The following is a 13,420-nucleotide window of genomic DNA, read 5'->3' as shown; positions in this document are numbered from 1 at the left end:
AGTCGCTCAACATGCTACGATTTTGGAAAACCGCCAAGTAGCTGAAAAACGCCATAGCCATAGCCAAGAAATCACAATACTCCTGAGCAGTAGTCTCAAACTGTGGCCCTCCAGATGTTGCAAAACTTCAACTCCCAGCGGCAGCCCTATGTGTGTAGTGAGTTTTGGAGGCGGGGCTGTGTGCCGGCGTGTCTGTGACGCGCGGCTCCGCCTCCAAAACTCACTACACACATGGGGCTGCCGCCAGAAAGCCCTGTGTGTATAGTGAGCAAGGGATACGCAGCGTATTTCCTGCTGCTGCCATACATTTTGCGCAGCGTAAAATACGCTGCGTATACGCCCTGTGGGAACGCACCCTTAATAGAAATATAAGCTATAGAAATTATCTGGCAGTATGATGTGCATGTGTAATCCTTTATCCTTTTTCATGCTCTTCCCCTGAATAGACAGTACCTGAATAAAGCCTGTATAACACAATAACACAGCCCAAATATTCATTCAGGCAGCATCACATATTGTACAAGCACACTTTCCGCACGTCAGCTTCCCTCAACTCTCATAGTGTGGAAATACATTAAAACAAAGAGGGGCATTTTGTATCAGATTAAATAGAAGTGTAATGTGTTTTTTTTTCATTAATTTTTTTTATTTACAGTCATAGCCGTAAATGTTGGCACCCCTGAATTTTTTCTAGAAAATGAAGTATTTCTCACAGAAAAGGATTACAGTAACACATGTTTTGCTATACACATGTTTATTCCCTTTGTGTGTATTGGAACTAAACCAAAAAAGGGAGGAAAAAAAGCAAATTGGACATAATGTCACACCAAACTCCAAAAATGGTCTGGACAAAATTGTTGGCACCCATAACTTAATATTTGGTTGCAAACCCTTTGGAAAAAATTCTGAAATCAGTTGCTTCCTATAACCATCAATAAGCTTCTTACACCTCTCAGCCGGAATGTTGGGCCACTCTTCCTTTGCAAACTGCTCCAGGTCTCATCATTGTACCTCAACCATATTTCACTGTAGGTACTGTGTTCTTTTATTTGTAGACCTCATTCAGTTTTCGGTAAACAGTAGAATGATGTGCTTTACCAAAAAGCTCTATCTTGGTCTCATCTGTCCACAAGATGTTTTCCCAGAAGGATTTTGGCTTACTCAAGTTCATTTTTGGCAAAATGTAGTCTTACTTTTTTATGTCTCTGTGTCAGCACTGGGGTCCTCCTGGGTCTCCTGCCATAGCGTTTCATTTCATTTAAATGTCGACGGATAGTTTGCGCTGACACTGATGCTCCCTGCAGGACAGCTTGAATATCTTTGGAACTTGTTTGGGGCTGCTTATCCACCATCCGGACTATCCTGCGTTGACACCTTTCATCAATTTTTCTATTCAGTCCACGCGCAGGGAGATTAGCTACAGTGCCATGGGTTGCAAACTTTTTAATAATGTTGCGCACTGTGGGCAAAGACAAATCTAGATCTCTGGACATGGACTTGTAACCTTGAGATTGTTGCTATTTTTCCAGAATTTGGGTTCTCAAATCCTCAGACAGTCCTCTTCTCCTCTTTCTGTTGTACATGTTTAGTGTGGCACAAACAAACACACAATACAAAGACTAAGTGGACTTCTCTCCTTTTTATCTGCTTTCAGGTGTGATTTTTATATTGTCCACACTTGTTATTTGCCCAAGGTGAGTTTAAAGGAGCATCACATGCTTGAAACAATCTTATTTTTCCACAATTTTGAAAGAGTGCCAGACCATTTTTGGAGTTTGGTGTGACATTATGTCCAATTTGCTTTTTTTCCTCCCTTTTTTGGTTTAGTTTCAATACACACAAAGGGAATAAATATGTGTATAGTAAAACATGTGTTACTGCAATCCTTTTCTGTGAGAAATACTTCATTTTCTAGCAAAATTTCAGGGGTGCCATGACTGTGTAAGTGTCCCCTCCTCTTTAAATAAAAAAAAAAAAACACCTTCACCTACCTCCACATCTATTAATGTGCTGATTCGCCACAGGATCACTCTTACCCCCACAAGCCTTTTACCTCTGTTTCTCCACGCTGGGGCCTTCGAGGCCCTGAAAGAGTCCCAGTTAGGAGGGCACAGAGCGGACCGCCAAGGCCAGAGTACAAAAGCTGGGGCATGGAAGGCTCACAGCTCGGCAGCGGGGCAGGATACAAGGGCAGGCCCTCCAGGGAGATGTTAATGAGGTAAAAAAAAGTGGCCAGTCCATCTTCTGCATATTCATAATTTTTCACTCTCACTAGGACGTAAGTGGGAAGAAATATGAATATGATGAAGCTGGGTGAGCAAACAGGATAAAAGCAGGAAAGCTCGACAAGCCGGCTCTGCGCACAAGACATCACTGTGCACAAGACTTCATTTGCATACAAGTAAAGGGGTAATGTCTAGAAAATGGCTGGACCAAAGTATAACAGCCTTTACACCAGGTTCAACCTTTCAATTTGCTCCAGGCCTTCTGAAGTCTAATGCATATTTGTAATCTCTTAAAGGGTGTTATCCACCATAATGTGATTTTAGTACGTACCTGGCAGACAGTAATGGACATGCTTAGGAAGGATCTGTGCTTGTCTTGGGGCTAAATGGCTATGTTGTGAGATTACCATAATACTGTGGCTATTTTTTGTGAACTGGTATTTTCTGTTAGATTTTTCTTTTTTGGACTACAAATCCCATAATTCAATTTTCCTCCCTCCCACACATCAGCCACCCCACCCATTGAAACATAAATGAGCTGCATCCTTTCAAAAGACCTGTGGTTTTCAGTCAGGGTGGCTACAGCTGTAGCATTAGTTGCAGATTGATCTCTCTCCCACCAAGTGATCTCTCCACCCACTGAAGCAGACAGGCTCCCTGTCATCAGCTGACTGGTGAGTCAGGTCTCAGCCGCATTGCAAGATGGGAAAAATCTGAGACAACAGTCATTTTGTATGCTGTTAAAAATAAATATTGGGGTGAAAATCACATAAGAATTGTGAGAAAACCGTCACACACAGGTACAGACACTATATTATGAACTACACTAACTTTACAGCCCCTGTAGCATAGTCAAATAAAAAAAAAATCCTGGAATACCCCTTTAAACACCTCCTGTGTAAAAATATATGTTGTATCTTTAAAGGAGTATTCCAAGAGTTTTTTTTCAGCCTTTGAGCCCATAATGCCAAATTATAATACTGTGTAATATGCTTCTTTTACCTGTGTGCCACCTTGTCCCGTTTTTATACACAGGACCCACACCCGGAAGTGCTGTAGTGTAAGTCTTTTCATTTTACTATTGCCTCTGACAATATGTCATAAGTCACATGGTTTCCAATGGGCATGGCTATGCTGTCATGGGTGGGTGGATATTATTACTTCAGTAGATCCCTTCTACCCTGCTATCCATCCACCTAATGCAGCATAGCCACACACCCTGGAAACCATGTGACTCATGACATATTGGCCCAAATGCCATAAAGCATTACCAATACCTTAAACTGTCTGGGTTTGTCCATAACAACCAATCACAGTTCAGCTTTCATTTTACCAGAGCACATTGACATATGAAAACTGAGCTGTGATTGGTTGTTATGGGTAAAATCATACAGTTTCGGTTTCAGGTAGATTGATAAATCTGGGACATTGTCTTTGGCCGCATAGAATGCTGAGAAATGTTATAGACAACTGTAAAATAATAAAAACTTGCACTACAGCACATGCATGAAAATGGACCGAAGTGGTGCAGGGAAGTAATAGAAGCATATTACACAGTATGATAACTTGGCATCATGGGCTCAAAGGCAGACAAGAAACATTCTGGAATCCCCCTTAAATCTTGCTTTTTTAATTGTTTTTGTTTTATAAAAACAAGGCAACCATTGATGCTTGGAGTCCCAATTTTCTGTACGGTCATGCTTAGATTTATAAGCTTACATTAAGCATAATTCAGGTTGGAGTATATTTTAATATTCAACCTCTACTATAAGGCTTTGTTCTCACTGGGAAATGTCCACACAGAAAATGTCAGTGCGGACATACCCCTGATAGCTGAGCACCTGCAGAACATGCCGACGCTAGGACCGCTCTGAAATGCGCCGTCTCATAGATGGCAATGCATTTCCGTGCAGAGTCCAGAGACTGGTATTTGAATTTCCGCACCAGATGTTTCCAGCGTGAGAATTCTGCTATGTGAACGGCACAGCAGAATCTCGCATGGAAATTCCATTGTGAGAACATAGCCTTGGGGTGTGTTTACACATTGTAGATCAGTTGTAGAAAATCTGCAGCAGATCCATAGTGTGTAAACATACCCACAGAGATACACATGGACAAAAAGCAAGAGGAGAGTTATAAACAGTTTTATGCCTTTAAAGGGGTTATCCAGGAAGAAAACGTTTTTTATATATCAACTGGCTCCAGAAAGTTTTGTAAATTACTTCTATTAAAAAATCTTAATCCTTTCCGTACTTATGAGCTTCTGAAGTTAAGGTTGTTCTTTTTCTGTCTCTGATGACACCTGTCTTGGGAAATGCCCAGTTTAGAAGCAAATCCCCATAGCAAACCTCTTCTAAACTGGGCGTTTCCCGAGACACGTGTCATCAGAGAGCACTTAGACAGAAAAGAACAACCTTAACTTCAGAAGCTCATAAGTACTGAAAGGATTAAGATTTTTTTAAAAGAAGTAATTTACAAATCTGTTTAATTTTCTGGAGCCAGTTGATATATATATAAAAAGTTTTTTCCTGGAATACCCCTTTAAGGCTGGAAACAGACACTGCATTTTTTGTCCAGAAATGCCCAGAAAAATGCCATAGTCGCCACGTGGCATTTTTTTGGGGCCAAAAATGTTGTGGCCAGATGTCAACTAGGAGTCAGTAGAAATATATATAAAACACCTACATGGTGTATTTATTTATTATTTTTTTTTTCCTTTTTAGTGAAATTTTAAAAATTTTGTGGCAGTCTTTTTTTAAATTGCTGTACACTCTGGCTATGATTTTTTTGTTGTTGCTTTTTTGTTGTTTCTTTTTTTAAGAACTTTAAAAAAACGCAGGTGTACTTGTATCTGGGCGTTTTTTCTGGCGATTTTCCCACTGATTCTTCAATAAAAATCCTGGAAGAATCACATGACATGTAATAAGAAAAAAACAACATAAAAACACCTAATAATACACACATCATACAGGAGAAAAAAGAGGGAGCAGGTATTTAGTTTCATTTTTTCAGGTTGAGAAAAACTGTGAGCAAATGAGTGTCTCTTCATAGCCTAACACACAAATACTTTACAATACATGTGTTACTGCTATTCCAATTATATCTGTCCGTGTCTTTATTTTGTTTTGTTCTTGGGATACAGTGTCTGTGTAAATACAGAGGAGAGACGCTGTGTTGGAAACCTTGCCTACTTTGAGTTAGCCTTGGCATACGGTACCTCCTTCCTGCCTAAAATCCAGTGCAAACCTAATAATAGAGTGTTCATATCCCAAAGGCAGCAGGCTGGTAATGGAATGAGTGGTTCTCTGAGACAGAGTTCTATCTTAGGCGATACATGTGAAACGTTATATTCTTACTCAGTTACCATCAACATGACTGTAAATATTATCATTGTGCCATTCTCCTAACTCCTCTGGCCTTGCAGCATAATAGAGACACATGTAGCAGGAGTTGTTGTTTTGTTTTTTACATTGAAAATTACATTGGCGGACATTTATCATGGTCTTTAGACTGTTTTTTGTGTCTACAAAAGGCTCAAAAAAGACGCAAGCATGGTTTATTTGCCCCTTTTTGTTTACACATTTCTGCTGATTTTGAGTTGCAATCCACTGATTTTGGCAATACACATGGTATGGAAGGGTTTTATAGACTGCGCCTTTTTGTGAAAAGGCGCAAAAAAGGCGCAAAGCCACTGAAAAGTCTCTAAAACTAAACCAGCCCAGACTTAGCTTAGCTTTTTGGTGTATGTGAAGAGAGAAATTTCCAAAAAAATGTGACCTGCACAAAATCATCTAGTGGTTAAAATTTTAGAGCAGTTTTACTGGGGTAAGGAATCATTTTGGTAAATGAATAAATGTACTAATATTGAGGAATCACATTGACATCAAACAGAGTGAAGTTGTTAAAAACAACAGTGACCATCTCAGAATATGAAATGCCACCTGTACTCATCAGTACAATTGTATCTAAAGCTCCATTCGTATTTGTTATCTCACATTCTCCAGACTTTGTCTTCAGTGCGTAGACTCTAATTCTTTTAACATAACTCCCGATGTGATTTTCCACAGGATGAGCTGGATGAGCTGCGAGCTGAAATGGAGGAGATGCGTGACAGCTATCTAGAGGAAGATGTTTACCAGTTGCAGGAGCTCCGAAGGGAGCTTGACCGAGCCAATAAGAACTGCCGTATCTTGCAATACCGCCTCAGGAAAGCAGAGCAAAAAAGCTTAAAAGTTGCACAGACAGGCCAAGTGGATGGAGAGCTCATCAGAAGTCTGGAGCAAGACTTAAAGGTAAGAGAAATATTTATCCATTATTTATTCTGCAGCAGAATATTCAGGATGGCTATTCCAGCCTTTGACAACTGTAATGTATTGTGCATTAATAAAAGTCAGGAAATTTAATCCAGTATTATTCTAGTTATTCTCATTTCCGCGAAAACTGAGTACAATCCTCTTTTCTTGCAATTGCTTCTTACGTAAGTAGCTTTCCTAGAAAGAAAACCTTTCTTTATACAAATGGAAAATTTGGATTTTTTTTTTTTGTAGGAAAATAATTTTGTGCAAGAAAATTTTACGGTAAAAAAAACCTCAATGGTAAATAAAAATATATATACCGTATTTTTCGCCGTATAAGACGCACTTTTTCTTCCCCAAAACTGGGGGGAAAAGTTGGTGCGTCTTATACGGCGAATACACACCTATCGCGGCGGTCCCTGTGGCCATCAACAGCCGGGACCCGCGGCTAATACAGACATCACCGATCGCAGTGTTGCCCTGTATTAACCCTTCAGACGCGGCGATCAAAGCTGACCGCCGCGTCTGAAGCGAAAGTGACAGTAACCCGGCTGCTCAGTCGGGCTGTTCGGGACCGCCGCGGTGAAATCCCGAACAGCTTACAGGACACCGGGAGGGACCTTACTTGCCTCCTCGGTGTCTGCTCCGTGACGGGATCCCCTGCATGGCCGGCGCTCTCCTTCGACGTCATCACGTCGTCGCGCACGCCGTCCCGTCATCCAATAGGAGCGGCGTGCATAGCGACGTGATGACGGCGACAGAGAGCGTGGATCCTGGGGAAGAAGACGTCCGGAGCGGCGACAGCGATGGAGCGACATCCAGGGCAGCGGTGACGGGTCCGGAGCGGCGGGGACACATGAGTATTACCTCCTATACCAGTGGTCTTCAACCTGCGGACCTCCAGATGTTGCAAAACTACAACTCCCAGCATGCCCGGACAGCCAACGGCTGTCCGGGCATGCTGGGAGTTGTAGTTTTGAAACATCTGGAGGTCCGCAGGTTGAAGATCACTGTTGGGTGCAAAATCTTTTTTTTCTAGATTTTGCACCTTTAAAATTGGGTGCGTCTTATATGACGGTGCGTCCTATTGGGCGAAAAATACGGTATATATATTATATATATTTAATTTATTTATATATATATATATATTTATATATGTATTTAATATTTATATGATATATATTATAAATATATATATATTATAAATATATATATATATATATATATATATATATATATTAAGGCAGAGGGGACATGAAAACAAATTGACCCTAATTGGAATGTGGTGGCCAGGTCATGCTGACTATTGAGAGGCCCATCAGGATATTTTCTACTGAATTCCCCTTTCATTTCTGCCACTTGCTTTCCTATTAATTAAAAATGTCAGAGGATGAATTCTCACAGCTAAACAAAGCCTTCAGTTCTGGCTTAGGCCGGACGCTGTAAGGATCATGTATTGGATGCTTCATTACTTTCGGAGCATATAAACACTGGAGTGCCTCCTGTCAGCTATAAAAAGACTTCCTAGGAACTGGGAAATGACAGCTATGGCAGCATATTGAATAGCATTGGAGCTTATTAGAACTGGACTGTAGTGCCAAGGCCTCTACCAAGCAAAAGAGCTTTATTATGTGGATGATTTAATGGATCTATTAGATATTTTATTGCTAAGAGAAACATTTAGCGCTCTACTGATTTTTTAGTAATTAAGTGTAATAGTTTCATGGATATTCAAGTGTCACAAGACTTAAAGGGGTATTCTGGCTTTATACATCTTATCCACTATCCAAAGGATAGGGGATAAGATGTATGATAGCAGGGGTCCTGCCGCTGGGGACCCCCGCGGTCTCTCCTGCAGCACCCCTATCATCTGGTGCAGCCCCTGGAATTCTGTGCCGGGCACTGCCTCCGAGGCGGTGATGTCACGGCCACGCCCCTAGTGATGTCATAAATGGAGGGGGCGTGGTGTGATGTCACTAGGGGGCGTGGCTGTGACGCCACCGCCCCGGAGGCAGTGCCCGGCACAGAATGCCAGGGGCTGCACCAGGATCACAGGGCTCCCAAGCGGCGGGTCCCCTGCGATCAAACATTTTATCCTCTATCCTTTGGATAGGGATAAGATGTATAAAGCCGGAATACCCCTTTAGGGTACGTTCACACATACGCAGATTTGATGCGCAGGATTTTCTGCTGCAGATTTCAATGTAAACTAAATGACTGAGCACAGATTCTAATCTGCAGTTACAAATCCTGCGCATCAATTCTGCGCAGGATCCTGTATATATGAACGTACCCTTAAAGGGAACTTGTTATGTGTAACATGCTGTTCTACGAGAGTAAAGCTGACAATTATGATCTAATGCCCACCATCAAATATAGCAAAATATATCACATTTTATTCAATTGAACACACAGGAAAAAACAGACATATAAAACCACTTACAATGTACATGACAGAATGGAGGATACAATGATAGCCTAATAACTCATACCTGTGGGCGAGGAAGGTCCCAGAATCCCATATATTGGCAGAATATAGTGTGTACTATATTACAGGTATGCTGAACGTTGTGTTCTATTTGTAGGTAGAATGTTGTAGAGAGGAGGCATCTGATATATGGTTATGTTGACAATTATTCAGTAGAAGACTGTATACATGCTTTATGGGTCCAGAGGGTGGCTCTACTCAGGGAAGGTTGTCAGTCATTCAGAAAGACCACCCTAAAGCCCGGAACAAGCAGGGATGTAAAGAGAACCTGTCTCCAGCAAAAGAGGCTTTTAATCTGGCTTTGTATTATCTGGCTCTGTAATATTAATATTTTTCTGGACAACAGGATAAGGGGGAAATGTTAAGGCCTCATTTCCAAAGCGTATTTGAGTATTCTGTATCCCTACAAGGCTGCAGTGTGTGTTTATAAGTAATTCCTAACAGCCCTTTAAAGGTGAAGTGAAGGTTATCTTGTTACAATGGCGTCTATCAAGGGTGGGATATATTAGGCCCTGTTCCCATTCATCCAGCATATTTTCTATCAGGTGTGCAGGCACCAGATCAAAAAATGCAGTAAATCCAAACCAGGTTTCAAATATGCCCTACGGTCCATAGTCTGGCCCTGAGCTCCATCTCAGCCTTTGTGCAACAGATGGGACGTCTAATGCAAAACACCCAGCTTGTGACATCCAACACTCCCATCCAAGAGAGTGCTTGGATCACCAGACATATGTGAATCCAAACCTAGGCAGCAATTGAACAGTACATTCTTGAAGTTGATGTGTTGGTAGCCAGAATAATAAATGTGCATCAGAGTGACTTGGACAATGGCCAAATTGTGATGGAAAATAAGTGGGTCAAAGCAACTCCAAAATGGTAGCCATGTTCCTGTTATGTAGCAGTTAGTATTCACCAAAAGTGGTCCAATGAAGGACAATTGATAAACCAGTGGTGTGGTCATGGGCACCTAAGGCTCATTGATTCATGTGGGAAGGCTAGCTCATCTGCTAGCTCATCTGCTATTACTGAAATATTAATGCTGGCCATGATGGTCAAGTGCAGAACACACACTGGCCCTCATTTACTAAGAGTGGAGTGTAGGTTTCTTTGTGGGTTTTAATTCCCTACAATTTATTTTCCACGGTATTTACTAAGGTTTCCCTACATTTTCCACTTTCCCTACACTTTGGTTTTTTACACATGCTCTGACCTGTAGGGTTTTCCTCAGCTCAAATCCACCACATTTTATTTGTGAAAATGTCGGCAACACGCCCCTTTTTGGAGACCACACCACCTTTCCCTGGCAGCCACGCCCCTTTTGGGGTTTTCTTAGAAAAATGGAGAGTTAATCGGGGTTTTTTCAATTCTGGCGCAAATTCTGGTGCACAATCTGGCACATACAGAATTTCTGGCGCAATGCGACAGAATCTGGCGCACAACCTGACAAAACATGTCGGGTTTGCAATAGTAAATGAGGGCCCATATGTTGCACTTGCTATAAGCTATATAACAGCACCCAGCAGGCAATACCCATGATGGTCCATCTATAGGGTTTTTTTATGTTTCCCACTGGGTTGACTACATTTTTAGAAAACAATACTCAGAATACACCTTTAGTGTCTATGAACTTGGAATTGGATATCTTAAAAGCTTCTGTAGGTGCAATGTGTAGGTGTACCAATATTTTTGTTTATATAGTATATATGCGCTGCTTGCAAGGGAATACTTCTCACAGAAAACACACAGATGTGAATTAGGACACGTATATGTGCCAAGTGTGAATCTTCATATAGCTATGTGTTTGTTTTTTTTAATGGTAAAATGTTATTTTCTATATCCCATCACCAAGACCAGTTTATCTCCCATTGTGGTGTATAGTTCACTAAGGACCAAAGATGACTGAATGTGCTGTGGCTTCAGTCCTTTTAATCATCTCTGTATATTTATTAACAGGTAGCCAAAGATGTATCTGTCAGATTGCACCATGAGCTGGAAAATGTGGAAGAGAAGAGAATTAAAGCGGAAGATGAAAATGAATTATTGCGTCAGCAAATCATTGAAATGGAGGTGACCAAGCAGGCATTACACAATGAGCTGGAAAGAGCAAAAGAGGTGAGAGCTTCTGTGCAGTAGCAAGGTGCGCTTCCATGTCCTAGACAGTGATTGTACTCAAAATTATTCCACGGTGATTGTAGATAAATGTTAATAAACTCTAACTGAAAAAATGTATTAAAGAGGCCTCCTGAAACATAAAAGAAAGGCTAGGTTTCCACACAGGCTTTTTCTTGACGTTTTTTTTTTTTTGTTTTTTTTTACTTCAGTTTTTAAGCCAAAGTCAGAAGTGGATCCAGCAGGAAGGAGAAGTATAAATCCTTCCTATATAGTCCCCATTCCTGTTGAACACACTTCTGGCTTTGGCTCAAGAACTGCAGTGGCAGTTTTCCAAAAAACCTCAGAAAAAAACTGCATGGAAACCTGGCCTTAGGGTGTAATCACACATGACATTTTTCTAGAAGAAAAAAAAAACATCAGAAAAACGCATGGCTCTTTTAGGAAGGGGGAATGAACAAGGTTGCCAAATGTTAGCTAATAGTGAGTATGGAAATATAAAATGCTATACAGTCATAGCCGTAAATGTTGGCACCCGTGAAATTTTTCAAGAAAATGAAGAACTTCTCACAGAAAAGGATTGCAGTAACACATGTTTTGCTATACACATGTTTATTCCCTTTGTGTGTATTGGACCTAAACCAAAAAAGGGAGGAAAAAAATCTAGTTGGGCATAATGTCACACTAAACTCCAAAAATGGTCTGGACAAAATTATTGCCACCCCTAACTTAATATTTGGTTGCACGCCCTTTGGAAAAAATTACTGAAATCAGTCACTTCCTATAAGCATCAATAAGCTTCTTACACCTCTCAGCTGGAATGTTGGACCACTCATCCTTTGCAAACTGCTCCAGGTCTCTCTAAGGCTGGGTCCACACTACGTTTTGTCCCATACGGGAGCGCATACGGCAGGAGGGAGCTAAAACCTCGCGCTCCCGTATGTGACCGTATGCGCTCCCGTATGCCATTCACTTCAATGAGCCGACCGGAGTGAAACGTTCGGTCCGGTCGGCTCATTTTTGCGCCGTATGCGCTTTTACAACCGGACCTAAAACCGTGGTTGACCACGGTTTTAGGTCCGGTTGTAAAAGCGCATACGGCGCAAAAATGAGCCGACCGGACCGAACGTTTCACTCCGGTCGGCTCATTGAAGTGAATGGCATACGGGAGCGCATACGGTCACATACGGGAGCGCGAGGTTTTAGCTCCCTCCTGCCGTATGCGCTCCCGTATGGGACAAAACGTAGTGTGGACCCAGCCTTATTGGAAGAGCAACAGCAATTTAAGATCTCTCTACATGTGTTCAATGGGATTTAGATCTGGACTCATTGCTGCCACTTCAGAACTCTCCAGTGCTTTGTTGCCATCCATTTCTGGGTGCTTTTTGACGTATGTTTGGGGTCATTGTCCTGCTGGAAGACCCAAGATCTCAGATGCAAACCAAGCATTCTGTCACTGGGCTGTACAGTGCAACCCGAAATCTGTTATTAATCCTCAGATTTCATGATGCCTGGCACACATTCAAGGCACCCAGTGCCAGAGGCAGCAAAACAACCCCAAAACATCATTGAACCTCCACCATATTTCCCTGTAGGTACTGTGTTCTTTTCTTTGTGGGCCTAATTCCATTTTTGATAAACAGTAGAATGATGTGCCTTACCAAAAAGCTCTATTTTGGTCTCATCTGTCCACAAGACGTTTTCCCAGAGGGATTTTGGCTTACTCAAGTTCATTTTGGCAAAATGTAGTCATCCGTTTTTATGTCTCTGTGTCAGCACTGTCCTCCTGGGTCTCCTGCCATAGTGTTTCATTTCATTTAAATGTCGACTGATAGTTCGCACTGACACTGATGCTCCCTGAGCCTGCAGGACAGCTTGAATATTTTTTGGAACTTGTTTGGGGCTGCTTATCCACCATCCAGACTATCCTGCATTGACACCGTTCATCAATTTTTCTCTTCCATCCACGCCTTGGGAGATTAGCTACAGTGCCATGGGTTGCAAACTTCTTGATAATGTTGCTCACTGTGGACAAAGGCAAATCTAAATCTCTGGAGATGGACTTGTAACCTTGAGATTGTTGATATTTTTCCATAATTTTGGTTCTCAAGTCCTCAGACAGTTCTCTTCTCCCCTGCACACACAGACACACAATACAAAGACTAATGAACTTATCTACATTTTATCTGTTTTCATGTGTGATTTTTATATTGCCCACACCTGTTACTTAGTTTGAAGGAGCATCACATGCCAGACACAATCTTATTTATCCACAATTTTGAAAGGGTGCTAATGGTTTTGTC

At 41.5% G+C, this 13,420-nt stretch overlaps 1 protein-coding gene across 7 annotated transcripts in view; it reads left to right on the top strand.

Moving 5' to 3' along the window:
- MTCL1 (microtubule crosslinking factor 1) overlaps positions 1 to 13,420 on the top strand; it is a 190,955-nt gene that overhangs the window by 41,917 nt on the left and 135,618 nt on the right. For all 7 annotated transcript variants that reach the window (XM_056521591.1, XM_056521587.1, XM_056521590.1 and 4 more), the window contains exons 2-3: positions 6,293 to 6,517; positions 10,962 to 11,120. In XM_056521591.1, coding sequence (XP_056377566.1) covers positions 6,293 to 6,517; positions 10,962 to 11,120 — 384 coding nt within the window. The remainder of the gene's footprint in view (positions 1 to 6,292; positions 6,518 to 10,961; positions 11,121 to 13,420) is intronic.

Source organism: Hyla sarda, chromosome 5 (assembly GCF_029499605.1).
Source record: "Hyla sarda isolate aHylSar1 chromosome 5, aHylSar1.hap1, whole genome shotgun sequence".
Taxonomy (NCBI): Eukaryota; Metazoa; Chordata; class Amphibia; order Anura; family Hylidae; genus Hyla; species Hyla sarda.
The sequence above is the reverse complement of the archived record's forward strand: the minus strand, read 5'-3'. Positions and strand labels throughout refer to the sequence as shown.